Source organism: Scyliorhinus torazame, chromosome 7 (genome assembly GCF_047496885.1).
Source record: "Scyliorhinus torazame isolate Kashiwa2021f chromosome 7, sScyTor2.1, whole genome shotgun sequence".
NCBI lineage: Eukaryota > Metazoa > Chordata > Chondrichthyes > Carcharhiniformes > Scyliorhinidae > Scyliorhinus > Scyliorhinus torazame.
This window is the reverse complement of record NC_092713.1, coordinates 253799532-253818109: the sequence shown is the minus strand read 5'-3', so window position 1 is coordinate 253818109 and position 18578 is coordinate 253799532. Positions and strand designations below refer to the sequence as shown.

Below are 18578 nucleotides of genomic sequence, written 5' to 3'. Positions count from 1 at the left end.
GGATGGCTTTTGTGGAGGGTCTACTTACTAAAGCTCCTTCTAGGCATGTAGCATAATGATATCCACGACCCATGACTAGGAGTGATTTGTGCTGGAACAGCTCACGGGCTAGTAGTTGAATCTTTTCATCCAAGGATAACACTTCTTTAATCAGGTCTAAGAGAATTCATGTGAGAATAATTATGACAGGTTAATAATACAAATGAAGGTAGCTACAGGGTTAATAGTAACTACATCTTACATCCAGCTGATCACAAGCATTTATCTTCTAAATATTACAAGAACTTTACATAGAAACATACATAGAAAATAGGAGGAGGCAATTCTGCCATTCAAACCTGCTCTGCCATTCGTTATCATGGCTGATCATGAAGTTCAATACCCTGATCCTGCCTTACCCCCATATCCCTTGATTCCTTTCGTTGCAAGAGCCATATGTAATTCCTTCTTGAAATTACACAACATTTTGGCCTTAACTACTTTCTGTGGTAGTGAATTCCACAGATTCACCACTCTCTGGGTGAAGACATTTCTCTACACCTCACTCCTAAAAGTTTTACCCCTTATTCTCAAACTATGACGCCTAGTTCTGGACTCCCCCATCATCAGAACATTCTTTCTGAATCTACTCGGTCTAATCCTGTTCGAATTTTACAAGTTTCTATGAGATCCCCTCGCACTCTTGTAAACTCCAATGAATATAATCCTAACGATTTAGTCTCTCCTCATTTGACAATCCCGCCAGCCCAGTAAACCTTCGCTGCACTTCCTTCATAGCAAGAACATCCTTCCTCAGACAAGGACACCAAAACTGCACACAATACTCCAGGTGTGGCCTCACCAATGCCCTGTACAATTGCAGTAAAATATCCCTATTCCCCTATTCCTGTGCTCAACTACTCTCGCTGTCATAGAATTTACAGTGCAGAAGGAGGCCATTTGGCCCATCGCATCTGCACCGGCTCTTGGAAAGAGCAACCTACCCAAGGTCCATGCTTCCACCCTATCCCCATAACCCAGTAACCTCACCCAACACCAAGGGCAATTTAGCATGGCCAATCCACCTAACCTGCACATCTTTGGACTGTGGGAGGAAACCGGAGCACCCGGAGGAAACCCACGCACACACGGGGAGAATGTGCAGACTCCACACAGACAGTGACCCAAGCCGGGAATCGAACCTGGGACCCTGGAGCTGTGAAGCAATTGTGCTATCCACAATGCTACCGTGCTGCCCTCACGACTATGAAGGTCAACATACCATTTGCTTTCTTTCCTGCACTCTTACTTTCAGTGACTGATGCATGAGGACACCAAGATCTCACTGAGTATCCACCTCTCTCAATGTACTCTGGGATGAAGATTATCAGGCGCTAGAGATTTATCCGCTTTCAATCCCATTAATTTTCCCAAAACCATTTCTTTACTAATACTAATTTCCTTCAGCTCCTCACTGAAACTAGAGTTTCTCAGGACTTCCGATAGCATTATTCATGTCTTCCTTTGTGAATATAAAAGTACGCATTTAGTTCTTCAGCCATTTCTCTGTTCCCAATTATGAATTCCCCTGCTTCTGACTGGAAGGGGCCTATGTTTTTTTTTCAATCTTTTTCTCTTTACATAACTATAAAAATGTTTACAGTCAGTTTTTAAGTTCTCCTCTAGATTACTTTCATACTCTATTTTCCCCTTCTTATTCAATGCCTTGGTCCGCCTTTGCTGAACTTCAAACTGTTCCCAATCCTCAGGTCTATTATTTTTTTCTTGCTAATTTGTATGCCTCATCTTTGAATCTAATACTATCTTTAATTTCCATTGTAAACCATGTTTTAGCCACAGTTCCCTCTCTACTCTTGCACCAAATAGGAATAAACAACTTTTGGAGTTCACCTATTCGTTCCTTGAATGCCTGTTATTCCCAGTCCACTGTCCTCCCTTTCAGAAATGTTTCCCAGTCCATCATAGCCAGTTCATGCTTTATACCAACAGTTATCTTTATTGAGGTTCAGGATCCTGGTCTCAGAATCAACTACCTCACTGTCCTCTTTGATAAAGAACTCTTATTATATTAAGGTCACTCATTCCCAAGGATTCTCTCATAACTAATAGACTGCCAACTAATCCTTCCTCATTGCACAACACCCAGTCTAAGATGGCCTGTTCCCTTGTTGGTTCCTCAATGTGTTGGTCCAGAAAACCATCCCGTACACACTCCAGAAATTCCTCCTTTATTGTACTGTGACTAATTTGACTCACCCAATCTATATGCAGATTAAAGTGACCCATAATCACAGATGTTCCTTTATCACATGCATCTCTGCTTTCCTGTCTAATGCTGTTCCCAACATTACCACTGCTGTTTGGTGGTCTGTATCCCACCCCTACAAATGTTTTTTGCCGTTTGGCGTTTATCAACTCCATCCATACAGATTCCATATCATCAGTGCCAATAGCTTTCCTCAATATTGTATCAATATCTTCTTTAATCAACAATGCAACTTCATCACCTTTTCCTTTCTGTCTGGCCTCCCTAAAAACTGAATAGCCTTCAATGGTGAGTTCCCATCCTTGGTCACCTTGGAGCCACGTCTCCGTAATCCCAACTATATCGTACCCCTTTACATCTATCTACACAACTAATTCATCCATTTTATTTTGAATGCTCCCCACGATCAGGTACAAATCCTTCAGTGCTTTTAATGTTCCTTGTCCCATCCCCACTATTTTTTGGTCCTTATCTGATTCTGGCCCTTGATTTCTCTGCCTATCACTTTTCTTACTCTTTTTCTCTTGTTCTTGATTACCCTTGCTCTGAATCCTTACATAGGTCCCCATCCCCCTGCCATATTAGTTTAAACCCTCCCCAACCGCTCCAGCAAGTACCCCCCCCCCCCAGCAATGGATCTCCCATTGAATCCACCTCTCGCTGCAGGGATGGTGGTTCATTGTTGGCAGGGCCAGAAGATCCCACTGGCAAGAATGACCGGAAAATCCAGCCCACGTTTGTAAAGTCACCAAGGTCAAGAGTTGAACATTCAAGACTATTTGCAATCCTGGAAGGAAGAAAGGACGGGGAGGTGGGGTAATTGGACAGGTTCAGTACAGTAGTACAAAATGCCCTTCGCTCAGAGATGTAGATAGTTTGGGGTGGAAAATAAAGAAGTCACTAGAGAGAGTGTTGTTGGCTTCCTGACAGTAGTTGCAGTGAAGGACAGAGTAGACATCAAGAAATAATGGTGGTTGGAAGAAAGAGACTGCAATAATCAAAGGGGATCTTAATTTTCATCGAGAAAGGAGAAATCAAATTGGCATGGTAACCTTAAGGATCAGTTCATGGAGTGTATTTGGCACCTATGTTCCCTCTAAGTAGTGGGCCTGCATGGCTGCGCAATTGATTATGAAGTGCCACACATTTAATTATTACGTCCACGCAGAATCTCCAGTGCTCAGACTAATGCATCATCCCTCACTTTCCCACAGCTCCTCTAACCACAGGCTGTTTCCCTCACAAGCTGTTAAAAGACTCAACAGCATCTCACTACTCAACCTCTTGGAACAACAACAGGGGAGAAACAGCAAGAAAGTGAGTGATGGCAAATAAGTCTGAACACCAGAGTGGCAATAGTACGGAGGGAGACTTTGGGTGCGGTGAGTGATGGAGAGACTGCGGCAGTTGGTCAGCAAGGAAGAGACTGTAGGGGTGCCCAGGTCAGCGAGAGAGAGACTGCGAGGGTCTGGTCAATGAGGAGAGAATTCAGGTGGTCCTGTCAGTGAAAAAGAGACTATGAGGGTGGTCCAGTGAGCAAGGGAGGGACTGGGAGGGTTTGATCAGTGAGGAATAGAATGTAGAGGTGGCCTAATGACGGGGAAAATATAAAGGTCTAGTCAGCGTGGGACAGAATTTGGTTGGTCAGGTGAACGAGAGAGAAACTGTGGGGATGATCCAGTGAGCAAAGATCCAGTCAGTAAATGACAGAATTTGGTTGGTCCAGTGAGTAAGGGAGAGACTTCGGGCCAGGGTGGTCCAGTCAGCATTGGGGAAACTTTGGGCCAGGAGTGGACTGTCAAAGAAGGATCGACTTTGGGCCAGGAGTTGTCTGGTCAGTGAGAGGGACTTTTGGATGGTCATGCACATCCTCCAGTGCTCAGGCTAATGCATTGTCACGCATGTTTCTGTTGCACTTCCAATAACAGACTGTTTCGCCCCCACACCTGCTATTATCGGCTCAGCTCCATTTCATCAGTGAGCCTATTAGCAGCAAGAATCGTACAAAAGGCAGAGGTGTTAACGCAGTCAGTCCATGGTCTCCTCTGTTTCAGAGAAAAATCAAAACGGACTAACACAGTGGGCGTGATTCAGTGGCCTCGTCTCGCTCGAGCAAGAGCACGACGAGGCCAGTGAATAGCGGAAGTGGCCAAAAACGAGAACCGTGCCGGGCAGCAAACCGTCTGCGATGCAACCGGCCTGCTCCCGTAGGCGAAATCGCGATCCCATCATAGCACGGCGAGAAACCAATAATCACTACTTAAGCTCTATTTCTGTACAATTAATGGAAGCCAGCCCACATCCAACAGCCTCCCGTGATCCAGTGACCTCCCCAGCAAGTGGTTACGCAGGCTACGATTAGTACTCCTATTAAAAAAACGTGAACCTTCTGCAAGGGCTTCTGCGGAGAGCAGAGGAGGTGAGTAGCCATCTTTGCTCACAGGCAATGAGCAAGGGGGCACTGGGCTTGCTGTCCCTGTGCTGAGAAGGGGGTGGGGGCAACCGCACAAGGCTGCCAACCTCTGGATCCTGTGTACCCGTTCCAGGGACAACCCCGGTTACTGCCCGTCTGCCCCTCCGACCACCCATAACTCACACTGGCCGTGGAGGATTATGGTGGTGTGGCTGAAGGCTATTGCTAACAGGGAATTGGCAATCGCAGTTAAGGGAGCACTTCACACATCCCAAATCGTTCCCCTGGGTGAGCCCCCCATTTATCCTGTGGGAGTTATTGCCTAGCATTCCAATCAGACCGTGATGCCTGGTCACTCTCCCTGAATAGTGCGAGAGGCAACATTCACATGCAGCAGCAAAGATGCGAACACCCGGGGGTTGGATCCCAGCACCGGAGACATGTACCCGGCCGGAGGGTGGGCGAGTGCAACGATGAGGGACCAGCGCTTGGTTCAGGTAACGTTACGCGCGGGTGTCAGGAGTACAGGGTCTGGTGTGCGGGAGGGCCATGCTGCGGCATTTGTGGGCAGGACAGGGCACTCCGGGTGGGGGTGGGGGTGGGGGGGGGGGGGGGGAGCCAACGCGGTTTGTCAGTCTCACACCCTCTCCCAATTCTCTACAGATATTGAACGGTATGGGTGGTATTTTTCACCCTGCTGGACAAGCCTGATGGTGCTGCCGGCAGGACAGGCGGCCAAGCACCAGAGACGGTAGCAGCAGCGTCAACAGAGGCTTGAGGCAATAGCCCATGTGCTGGACCGTGCCTCACACCCTGAGGACCCGGCCGCCCAACAGACCACAGTGAGACCCGCGACAGCCCAAGGTGCACAAGCGCCTCTTGTCATTCGAGCAGATAACAGACAGCAGGAGGTTCTGCCTCAACAAGGAGAAAGTGCAGCACCTGTGCCATGTCCTGGCAGACTTCCATCATGTGGAGGAGGAGAACCCCCGTTCTCCGTGTCGTCAAGGTCACTGCAGCCCTGAACTTTAACGCCTCAGGATCCTTCCAGGACTTATGGGGGGATGAGGGTGGGCGGGGAACTTGTGTGGGATCTCACAGGCCACAGTGCACAGGTGCATCCGAAATGTCACGGATGCACTGTTTGCCCGGGCAGAAAACTATATAAACTTTGACACGGAGCAAGCCCAACAAGATATCCAGACAGCAGGATTCTCCTCCTTCGCCAGGATGCCCCAGGTCCCGGGGCTGATAGACTGCACGCATGTTGCCTTGTGCGCACCAGGCCATCTGGGAGTGCCCTAGATTAACAGGAAGGGGTCCCAACTTGTGTGCGACCACCACCTTAAGATCATGCATATGTGTGCACACTGTCCAGGGAGCGTGCACGACAGTTACATCCTGGGCAGTCAGACATCCCCGACCTCTTCCCAGGACCATCCCAGGAAGGCCGGTTGGCTCTTGGCAGATAAGGGATACCCGCTGAGGACCTGGCTATTGACGCCAGTACAGAGGCCAGAGACCGATGCGGAGGACCGAGACGTGGCCCAAGTGGCAACCCAGACTGCCATTTAGCGGCGCATCAGACTGTTCAAAATGCGGTTTTGATGCCTCGACCGCTCTGGTGTACTGCAGTCCACTCCCGGAGGGTTGACTGCTTTCTGGTGGTCTGCTGTGTCCTCCATAGCCTGGCACAGCAGCGGGGCGATGTGCTGGAGGTCGGGGATGAGGAAAATGTGGCCACTTCCGACGAGGAGGACGAGAAAACTACATAAATTTTGACACGGAGCAAGCCCATCAAGATAACCGGGCAGCAGGGACTGGAGGGCGATCTCAGGGAGGAACCAGAGGACCCAGTAAGACCGGAGGGCCAGGGAGGCTCCAGGGTCTAACATTCCAGTAAGCCCGGAGGGCCAGGGAGGTTCCAGGGTCTCTGTTACATCACTCCAGGGTGTTGGGACTGTGTTGGCAATGTCAACGGGTCACTGTCGAGGGCAGGGGTGGGGGTTGATGATAACCTGCAGGGAATTGAGCGTTGATGCTCCTCATTCTATGCCATAGCCTGGCCCCTTCCTGTCTGCTGAGTGCTCGCTCACACCCATCATCAGCACGCGGTATGCTGCGGGGGGGGGGGGGGGGGGGGGGGGATGCTTGGAGAGATGGGCTAAGGTTGTGGTGAAGGGTTTTTATTGTTTCACAAATGCCCAACACTTTCCCACTCTCCTGATGTTGCCGCCCCATTCTACCCACCACCCCCTCACCATCCCCCAATGCACACTCCTGCCCCTTTACCCCCTATCCACCCACCCTCTTTTCCCCCTTCCCCTAGTGCTTCAGTGATCCTTGACGTGCTCAACCTTCCTTGCTCTATCCCTGTGTTTAGGTTTGGCCCCAGGATGCACATCAGAGGTGGGGGCAGCCAGCTGCTCACCACGTCCCGTGGCCTTCGATGACCCTGGTGAATGTCCTTTGGGGCCGGAGTGCCCCGGCGCACTTGGTGGCATATGCACAGCCATGCCGCCCTTTTCTGGGTGCTGACTGCGAGATGCGCCGTCTCGGAGGGGTTGAACATGGGGGGGCTGGGGGGGGGGGGGGGGGGGGGGGGGGAGTTGGTGACCACCATCTCCATTCCGAGATGGTCCAGGTTGCATACAGCACTCCCTCTTCGCAGTCGGTGCCCTGGGATTCACCTCGGGATGGAGGGGCAGCTGGACTCAGCCACAGCTGCCCCTGCGTCATCTGGCTCTGCCAGTCCTGGCAGCTCCTCAATGTCTGCACCATGGTGTCAAAGCCCTCGGTGATGCTCCTCAGTGACTGGGACATGCTCTGCAATGCCTCAGCCATTCCCATCTTAGACTGTGACATGTCCCGCAGCGCCTCATCAATGTCCGTCTGGTACTGGGTCATATCCCCATCGATAGTCTACTGAGGCCCGAGACCATGGCCGCCACCGACTGCACCACGCCTGGGACACCTCCACTAATGCTGCCGACGTCATGCACCAGGCTCTCCACTACGGTCGGCAGCAGTGCCGGCGACATTTCCTGCGTCTTAGCCTCTAGAGCTTCTTCAATCGGCTATGGATTTGAGGAGCATTGTTGACATCTCCCTCTGAATGTGCCGGCCGCACCCTAACGTCTGCGTCAGCTCCGTGTAAACCTGTTCCAGAAGCTCAGCATCTGACTGGGACATAGCTGTGTCCTGGGATCCAGCAGACGTCGGATTGCTATCTTGCCTGGGTGTACTGCCTCCACCTGATGTGCATCAGCAACTGTGTGGTGCTCACCAGAATGTGCCCCAGAGGCCTGTTCACTATGTTGTCCATCGAGGTACGTATCTCTGCGCTGGTGGAGGATGGGGATGACAGCTGTGACGCATCGATGGTGGCATCCTCGGAGCTCTCCTCCAAGGTGGTCTCATGGGGTCGGGGAGAAACAACCCTGGATGAGCCGGCACCGTCGGCTGGAGGACCTGCAGGAGAATTGACATGTGGTGAGTGGAAGGAATGGGTCATTCAGGATGGCAATAAAAATTCACGTTTGACAGTCTATCTGGGTGAGGCTGGTGGATCCTCACCTCTGTTGCATGTGCTGACCTCCGCTTTAGTAACCGCTCTGTCCTCGGCCACCCCCGTTACTTCCAGGGCCCATTCCTCGAAGTTGGTGGGGATTCTAACATCCGGCACGCTGCCACCAGTCAGGGCCCTCTCCTGACAATTGTGGGACAGCTTCTCCTGCGGAGACAGAGATAGGGCACACATGGTTTCGCGTGGGCGTGGAATTCTGGAGGGTGAAGGAGGTGTGGTTGGGTAGGGGGGATGGAGAATGTTTCGTGGAGGGGGCAGCATGGGCGGGCCAGGGTGCGGCACGGTGCTGGGCAGGGGGGGCAGTGCCAGGTGCAGGCTCATGGGGTGGGTGGGGGGTGTTGCCAACTTACCCGTGTGGCCTGGTGTAGGCCATTGATCGGCTTACGACTGGGTGCCAGTCCTCCTGGTCACCCTGCCCAAGCTGACGGCCACTGCCACCCTCTGGGACCCTGGGAGAAACAGGAAATCCCCCCCTGGCCTCGACCATCTCCCTAAATCTGCATCTCCGATTCGTGGGACCAGTCGTCTCAGTGCTACGGCTGCGAGCTGAGTAGGGTTGGCTGTGCAAAAGTAGTTTAAGTGCTGCTCGACCTTGTTAGTGGGAGGGCTGGTGAGTGCAGTCCTGGCGAATTGGCTGGTAAGCCTTCATTTGCAGCATGAAGCTCGTGGGGCCTCCTCAAGTGGACCAATTCACGTTGTATTGCGCTGACGGTCTTGCTGGGACGAGCGCCGGCAGTTCCCGCTCGCTACCACACTTAGAGACTTTTTGGAAGAATCGCACCCAGTATTTACTGTTCCCCAAATTTGTGAATGCGAGTGGCCCTTTACAAAATACTGTATTTAGTAACTGCCAGTTAACATTTCTAAGCTTTATTGAGTGAGTCGTTAACAGTTTGTTCTGGACATCGCAATCACCATCTTTGGGCAACGTGGTGGCGCAGTGGGTTAGCACTGCGGCCTCACGGCGCTGAGGTCCCAGATTCGATCCCGGCTCTGGGTCACTGTCCGTGTGGAGTTTGCACATTCTCCACGTGTTTGCGTGGGTTTCGCCCCCCCACCCCCAATCCAAAAATGTGCAAGCTAGGTGGATTGGCCACGTAAATTGCCCCTTAATTGGAAAAAATGAATTGGGTATTCTAAATTTTTTTTAAAAATTACCATCTTTGTTCAGTAAACTCAAGCATTTTTTTTTTTTACAGACTAAGTTTCTGGATGTGCTCACGTCATCTAAAAGCTGTAATCCTGCTGTCATGTTCTGCCATTTTGTGCAGGGTACCAGCTTTAGTTACATAACTCCTAGCCATTCAACAGTAGCATTTTTTTCAGTTTAAGTGGTTTATAGTAGGGTAACCTGTCAACTGGTTCATAAGTGTTTCATCTGCATATAATGAGATTTTATCGGATTAAGTGTGTCTATCAGGACTGCTTATGCCACATCCTTTTAACAGCCAACAATTTGGGAAATCCTAAGAAAAAATGTTCCCTCATGTTCAAAGGAGAGTGGCTGAATGAAATAGTAGAATCTCAACAATCTAGAGACAAGACTCATGTAGAACTGAGGGAAATATTCCGGTACAATGATGATGTGAGCTTGATCTGCAAGATTAGTGTGGAAAGTAGAATATCCAGAGCTTTTTCCACGGGGAAGAATCAGGAAGATGGATGGAATTAGACTACATGAAAGGCATTCATCAAGCAAAGGTCATGAGTCTGCTGTACATATTCGTAGAAACATAAATTTGCACCCACTGGGATTTGACATGCAAAGTCTATCATAAACAACCAATGACAGACAGACAGGACTGGAATTGATTGAAAGACAAAATGCGAAACCAGAATTAAGAGATCTCATGGACAATGTTCAATTTGCAGAATAAAGGAACAGCTCCAAGAACTCGGGGTGATATCCTAGGCCCAACATTCAGCTGCTTCATCAATGACCTTCCGAAGTAGGGATGATCACGGTTGGTTTTAGAATGTTCGGCATCATTCACGACGCCTCAGATACTGTCCAAACGCAGCAAGACCTGGATAATATCCAGGTTTGGGCTGGCAAATAACATTTGCGCCAAACAAATGCCAGAAAATGACTGTTTCCGATGAGAGAGAATCTAACCATTGTCCATTGACATTCAGTGGCATTCCCATCGCTGAATCCCCCACTATCAATGACCTGGGGTTTACTAATGACCAAATACTGAACTGGACTAGCTATATAAATACCGTGGCTACAAGAGCAGGACAGAGGCTAGGAATCCTGTGGCAAATAACTCACCTCCCGACACCCCAAAGTCTGTCCACCATCTACAAGCCACAAGTGGGGAGTGTGATGGAATACCCTCCACGTGCCTGAAAGAGAGCAGCTCTAACAACACTCAAGAAGTTCAACTCTACAAAGCAGCCCGTTTGATCAGCACACCTTCTACAAACATTCACTTCCTCCACCACCGATGAACGGCTGCAATAATGTGTACCATCCACCAGTTTCACTGCAGGAAGTCACAAAGGATTTTTAAGCAGCACTTTCCAAACCCATGACCATTACCATCTTGAAAGACAATGGCAGCAAATACATGGGAACATCACCACCTGGAAGTTCCCCTCCAAGGCACTCACCATCCTGACTTGAATTGGAAATATATCATCGCTTCACTGTTACTGGGTCAAAACTTGGGAACTCGCTCACTAATAGCAGAGAGGGTGCACCTACAGCACAGGACTGCACCAGTTCATAGCAAAAACTTATTTAATCCCCACAATCTTATTTTTACAAAGAACACAGCAACAGGCCCTTCGGCCCTCCAAGCCTGTACCAGTCATGATACCACACTTGGCCAAAACCCTCAGCACTTCCCAGTGCCGTATCCCTCAATACCCATTCTATCCATGTATTTGTCAAGATGCCTTTTGAACGCTGTTAATGTATCTGCTTCCACAACCTCCCTTGGCAACGCGTTCCAGGCACTCACCATCCTGTGTGTAAAAAATCCTGCCTTGTACATCTCCTCTAAACTTTGCCCCACGAACCTTAAACCTATGCCCCCTAGTGACTGACCCCTTCACCCTGGGAAGAGTGCCTGCCCATCCACTCTATCCATGCCTCTAATAATCTCGCAGACCTCTATCAGGTCGCCCCTCAACCTCCGTCGTTCTAATGAAAACAGTCCAAGTCTATTCAGCCTCTCTGCATAACTAACACCCTCCAGACCAGGCAACATCCTGGTATACCTCCTCTACACCCTCTCCAAAGCCTCCACATTCTTCTGGTAGTGTGGCATGAGGTTAAAATCAGGGTATTATTATTTAAAATTTCAAAAGAAGAAAGAGTTAAGAAATTAAATCAAGTGACACGGGAAACTATCATTTTGAAATGTACAATATTTTATTTACAAAGGTAAAATAAGAAGATACTTCATTAAGTATTTCTCATCAATTACCAAACACTGTTCCAATAAATGCTCAATGCTTAGTTTGGCATACAATGAAAATTACCTGGTAGAAACTGGAGTCCAGCAATGATCTCTTTTCTCCTTTTCTGCATGGAGATACGATCCTGAGACATCATGAGCCCAAACATAATCAAGGAAACAAATTGGCTAGTGTAGGCCTGTAAAGAAGATAGGATAAAACAAATTAGCAAAAGTTTCAGAATGTTGCATTAAATATATTTAGGAACCGTTTATATAACTCCTTGGAATTATCAAAGTTTTAATGTTATAGTGGTGGTATGGGGATGACACCAGAGCCTTCCCACTGTAAATGTTCGATATTAATCATTACATTTTACACAAATTGCTCATTTTAAATCTAGACATATGTGGCAGCATTCTTTACAGTCCTGCTTGTGTAACGAGTAAAATATATGTGTTTTTTTTCGAAAATAGCCAATGCCTATTTGAGAAATCTAATTGCTGACTTGCTTATAAGTGGTTCTTACCATGTTAACCCTAATTACAAAATGTGCATTATTCAGATTTGAAAACATGAGAAAATTAACAGACACTTTAGGAATGGAAAGAGAGAAGATTGATCAGTCCCTCAGAATTGCAGAATGGCTACCTCATCAAGAATATTGTTTGCTCTCTGGGTTTCCCACAGTTTCCTTCTTTGAAGTATTTGATTTTGGACACAAATGTTTCAATGAAGAAGTTCACCATGAAACCCCAGCAGAGGGCATTTATAACAGAGACTGTTGTAGTCTGGAAAAAGGCTAGGAATAAAACACGGGAGCTAGATTATTTCAACTTTGTACAAAATTCTTTATGGATTGGCTTGTCATTCTTTTTAAACCATCCAAGTGGTAAGTAAAAATATATAATATTTACAAAAAAAACATTTTCAATTATTCCATCATTAGCATTTCCATGATCTCAGCAGGAAAACATTGCTGATTACTGGCTTCTTCTTTACACCAGAGCTAATTCTTTAATTCTTCCTGCTTGAAAAGTAATTATGAAAAATGTTTCTGCCTGTTTGCCTTAGAATATCATCAGATGCCTGTGGTGATATACATCACTGTAAGTACACAAAGGGTTAATGTACATACACTACACCTAGCTAGACACTAGAGGGAACACCAGAGACATGACACACAGGCAGTCAACCAATAGGTCAGTAAGATAGGACACGACCAATGGGCAGTCACGATACACACAGAGGTGACACGACCACAGGAGGGCATTACACCAATCCATATAAAAGGACACATCACACATGCTCAGTCTCTTTCCAGTGGGGACACTCAGTGAGTACAGACACAGGGTTGATTGAACATCACTCCCACCACGTGAATTGTAGCAGACTGGTTTGTCAGTCTGAGTAGCTATAGCAGGATTAACAGTAGCGTCGAATCCAAGTAGGAGAATTGTTAATAGTTTAATAAACATGTTGTTATCTCCAAGTCTGAACTTTCCTTTGTCAGAGTGCACATCAAGGAAGCAGCTTATGTTATGTCAAGAGCATAACAAAACAATGCCTTCAAAGAAAATTCCTTAAATCTTATAATAAAAGCAAAATGCTGTGGCTGCTGAAAATCTGTAATAAAAGAGAAAATGTTGGAAACACTCATCAGAACTGGAAGCATCCGCATTAACAGAGTTAACATTTTGACGGCCAACTCCAATTCCTTTAACTTGCACGCTTGTGTGGTCCCTCTACAAACTGGATTTGAGATCATGTCATGCAAATCCTACACCACACGGACTGCAGCAGTTCAAGGCAGCAGTTCACCACCACCTTCTCAAGGGAAATTAGGGATGGGCAATAAATGCTGGCCTAGCCACATCCCATGAATGAGTCACTGATTTCACACAAAACCTGAAAGTAAAACGAGAATGGGTTGCTTGAGTTACAAAATCACTTACTGATCCACTTAACATATTTCTGGGTTTTCCGTGTGCTATTGGACCTACCAGTGCATCTTCACATTAAAATCTGGCCCTCTGTGTCTGTTCCGTTCAGGTCCTTTCCCTACTAGGAGTATGACACAATTGTACATTTGAGTGCACTGTTTATCAGTCCACTGCAGCAGGAGAACCGTTTCTAAAACGGTTTTAGAAATTCTTTTTAGAAAATTGAGCACCAGCTCAAAGTATAATTTAAAGTTGGAGAGGAGACAATTCAGATTAATTGCTAAAAACAATTTTCTTGCCACACCTTATTTTACTTTACATAATACAATACTGAAAATAGACAATTACTTGAGTTGTTTGAGCAATCACAAAATTCTAAAGTACTCAAAGAGTCAATGCAAGGTAACACTGCTTATTTTAAAAGAAAGAACTCATTAACCTTAGTGCTTGCCACTCCAATTTCAGGCCCGGCATTGATATGTATACCGCAATCAGTTTCTCGAGAAATAGAGCTTCCAACAGTATTTGTGATGCCAATAGTTAAAGCACCATGATCCTTACTGTATCGCAGAGCCATGAGAGTATCTGCAGTTTCACCTGTTAAACAGAAACGGATCATGATGCAAAACTACAGATAACTTTATACTCCAAATGAATAACATTGAGTATTGTTTGATAAGCAGATTTCAACATATCTTTCCAGAATAGCAGAAAGAATATTGTCCTTAGAAGTTATTGAATAAATAATAAAAGACATCAGACTTCCAAAAATGTGTTTGAATGCACACCTGACTGGCTAATAAAAAAGCAGACATCATCTCTGAAAACAGGAGTTCTTCTGTCCAAGAAATCACTGGCGAGTTCAACCATCACTGGTAGTTCAGTTAGTTCTTCCAGTATTTGGCGAGTCTAGATTGGCCAAGAATATTGGATATAATGATCAAACAGAATGTACATTGGTTATGTGCAACCTACCCTCTAATTTTGTTCTGATGTGTAATTCGTTTCAGTGTGCAGCCTTTAAATTTCTTGCATGACCATGCGCTCACATAACTTGGAGAGGCTGGGTTGCCCGAGTGCAAACGTTTGGGTGGCTGCACATTTGTGCAACTTAGAAAGAACATTGGGATTTGTAAAACAAAAGGCAACCATTCCTTTCTACATAAATATTCATACTTAACCATAGTTTAAGCTTTTTCTGAAATAAAGCTTTCAGAAATCATTCACTTTTGCTGGAACCTGTGTTTTCAACATTTGTATTTATTGAGGTAGCCCTTACTGAAAACAAAACTGTAAACAAAAACTGAAATGGAAAACATGGAGAGGAAACAGAGAAAGGAAACTGACCCCTCCACCCCCATGTTTCTAAAGAAATTAAAATTGAAGTGGAGATTGGATACCAAAACTGTTCTTTAAAATTCATTTACCGGATGTGGGTGTTACTGACTAGGCCAACATTTATTCCCCATCACTAATTTCCCTCAAGAAGGCGGTGGTGAGCTGCCTTCTTGAACTGCTGCAATCCCTATGGTGCAGGTACACTCAGCGTGCTGTTAGGCAGGGAGGTCCAAGGATTTTGACCCAGTGACAGTGAAGGAACTGCCAATATATTTCCAAGTCAGGGTGGTGAGTCGTGTGGGGGGGAACTTCCAGGTGGTGGTGTTCCCATGTATCTGCTGCCCTTGTCCTTCTAGATGGCAAAAGTCCTGGCTTTGAATGTGCAGTGCATCTTGTAGATAGTACACATTACTGCCATTGTTCATCCGTGGTGGATAGAGAGTGTATGTTTGTGGATGGGTGCCAATCAAGTGAGCTGCTTTGTCCTGGATGGTGTCGAGCTTCTTGAATGTTGTTGGAGCTGCACTCATCCAGGCAAGTGGAGGGTACTTCAATACATTCTGACTTGTGCCTTGTGGATGGTGGACAGGCTTGGAGGAGAGTTACTCGCTGCAGGATTACTAGCCTCAGGTCTGCTCTTGTAGCCACAATATTTATCTGGCTTGTCCAGTTCAGTTTAGTTTTTAGCCAATGGTAACCCCTAGGATGATGATAGGTTGGCTGATGCTATATAAACAGATGTAAAACCATCCAAGCTCAGACAAGGCCAATGGTGCAGGATAGGCAAGCTAAAGATGACAGAGATCAGATCCGGAATAAGTTGCTGCAGATGTTTCTGTTACATGAAGATAACATTGGTGGATCTATGCCATGCAGACCACATTGAGACAGTTCTGCAGATGTGTGCTATTTTAGGTTAAGATTGTGCCTGGGGAAACTTGGGTTGGTTGAGCACTGCTGACGGCTCAGGATCAGGCCAGTTCCTGGGAGAGGAGCTGCAACTGTTTGAGGAAGATAGTTTTGAAGGATTTTGTGACTGATATTGATCACATATTCAATGTATGGACTGATGACCTAATTCAGAGAATCATAGAATCCCTACAGTGCAGAAGGCTATTCAGCCTATCGAGTCTGCACCAACTCATCGAAAAACCGCCCTACCTAGGCCCAATTCCCCACCCTATTCCTGCAACGCCATTCTAATGTGCAAATCCACCCTAACCTGCACATCACTGGACTGTGGGAGGGAACCGGAGCAGCCGGAGGAAACCCACGAAGAGACAAGGAGAACCGGCAAACTCCCCACAGTCACCCGAGATCGGAATCGAACCCGGTCCCCTGATGCTATGATGCAGAAATGCTAACCACTATGCCACCATGTCGCCCTAATATGTAAGAGCTATCTTTGTTGTATCTTCCAGCGAATGTGTAACATATTGTGTTAGAGTAACTTATAGCTAATGGACTGCAATGTGCCTGTTAATTCACGTTTTTTTTAATGAAAATGAAATGAAATTAAAATCGCTTATTGTCACGAGAAGGCTTCAAATGAAGTTATGACATTTTTTTTCAATTCAATTAAGGGGTAATTTAATGTGGCTAATTCACCTACCCTGCACATCTTTGGGTTGTGGGAGTGAGACCCATGCGGACACGGGGAGAATGTGCAAACTCCACATGGACAGTGTCCCTGGGCCGGGATCGAACCGTTAATTCATGTTTCACTTATGTTGGTGCTGGGTGTTAGATAAGAGGTTATCTGAGATATAGGGCTGGACTCTCCGTTCTGGAGACTAAGATTGATGCCAGTATAGTATGCGTGGACTTTCATGACAGGAAATTTGGCGCCGACCCCTCACCGATTCCGGTGAGGGGCTAGCACCGGCACGGAGTGAAAGTCCTGTGGATTGTGCTGAAAACGGCCGCAGAATGGCTGGGACCCGTGCCATGCATGCGCACGGCTGACGACCTGCACCAGTTGTGCCGTACAACATGGCATCGGCTGTGCGGAAACCCAACCTACCAACCGCGTCCCCACAGCTAACTTTCTGGCCAGCCCCACCAGCCCTAGCAGAATCCCCCCTCGGCCAGTGGCACGGATCCTGGCCGAGCTGGACACCGTCCGGCACGCTGGCTGAGACCACACATGACCCGCGCCGTCGGGAACCCGGCCCATCGGGGGTGGAGCATTGTGGGTGAGTCGGCCGATGATATGCCAAAGGCGCTGAAATAGCGCGCGTCACGATGACGCCATTTTGGAGGGGACGGAGAATGGGGGTGGCTGTGTAAAACCGGCACCAGCCTCGATTTCGCCATCGGAATCCATTCACCGCCCGATTGCCGATCATGATTTCGGCATCGGGCTACGGAGAATCCCGCCCAGTGTGTTTGCTTTCTTTGACTCTTATGGCAACATTCTTTTTTGTATATAACTGAACTTTCAGATTTCCAATTTAAAAAAAAAAGTTACTCATCTCTCCTGAGATCGTAGCACACCCTTGTTCAACTATGGTGTATAAACCCCAGATACAACATCGAATTACATAGTCCAGGAACAGCTATTCTGCTGAGGGATGAAATTTGGCTGGAACACTGGGAGAAGGGGCTTGTTTTTTAATTGAATATTGACGTGTTCTTTTAGAAGATTGTAGTTTAGTCGGGCAGTATGGTCGGCACGGGCTTGGAGGGCCGAAGGGCCTGTTCCTGTGCTGTACATTTCTTTGTTCTTTGTTCTTTGACATGAGGTCTTTTACATCCTTTATATCGGGCAGATGGTTTAATGACTCCTTTCTATTGTGGGCTTTCATGGCATGCAATCAATTGACATCAATGAAGTGCCAATGGTTCCTTAAACCTACCGAAGCAAGACTCTGACACTGTGTTTCTCCAATTAGGAATGTAACAGTCAGCTTGTAAATAGATTTGTAAGTTTTTTTATGAGCCAATCCACATAAAGGAAATGTTTTCTACGCAAAGGTGGATCTTGTAAGAACATGGCCTGTCTTGTGTGGTGATAGATACAACAAAGGGTTCATAAAAAGGAGATATAAGAATCTCGTGATTGTGTGGTGCTCGAGTGGAAGCAAGGCGTTGCAGGCAAGTCGCCATGATCCATTCAAAGTTAAGAATTCACTTTCCTTGGAAAACTGCATCTGGGTATTAATTCTTATTAATTTGGGAAGATGACATATTCATTACAGTGATTGCACTGACCTGCTCAGTCACATATTCTGGGCCCTAAAAATGGTTGTACGCTTTCCTCCCCCACCCAGTGATGCACCATTTCTCCAAGTTAAGGGGCAGATATAGATGATGTTTTTAAAGCTCTTTACAGAAATTTCCACCCTTCTCAACCTCTATTTCTGGTACGTGGTGCAAATTGTTCAAGCAGTGCTCCAATCATATGTTGCACTTTTTATAGAAAGACCCTGGATAACCACAGAAAATTGCTCACCTCTGCTGCTGTTACAATTCATGGGATCGCCCAAGAGTGAAATTCAGGAGCCAGATTTTTCCAGTCAAATAAAACTGGGCATGAATTTTTGGAACTGTCAGTTACACAAGATGTTTGCACTATTAAAAAAATCCTACTTAAGCAGATGATTTGACAATTTGCTTCAAGTC

The 18578-nt window shown here is 46.9% G+C and overlaps 1 protein-coding gene across 2 annotated transcripts in view; it reads right to left on the bottom strand.

Moving 5' to 3' along the window:
• LOC140426959 (glutamine--fructose-6-phosphate aminotransferase [isomerizing] 2-like) overlaps nucleotides 1-18578 on the bottom strand; it is a 136175-nt gene that overhangs the window by 28969 nt on the left and 88628 nt on the right. For both annotated transcript variants that reach the window (XM_072512274.1, XM_072512275.1), the window contains 4 exons: nucleotides 14405-14525; nucleotides 14056-14213; nucleotides 11758-11872; nucleotides 29-156 (listed from right to left, as the gene is read on the bottom strand). In XM_072512274.1, the coding sequence (XP_072368375.1) occupies nucleotides 29-156; nucleotides 11758-11872; nucleotides 14056-14213; nucleotides 14405-14525 (522 nt within the window). The remainder of the gene's footprint in view (nucleotides 1-28; nucleotides 157-11757; nucleotides 11873-14055; nucleotides 14214-14404; nucleotides 14526-18578) is intronic.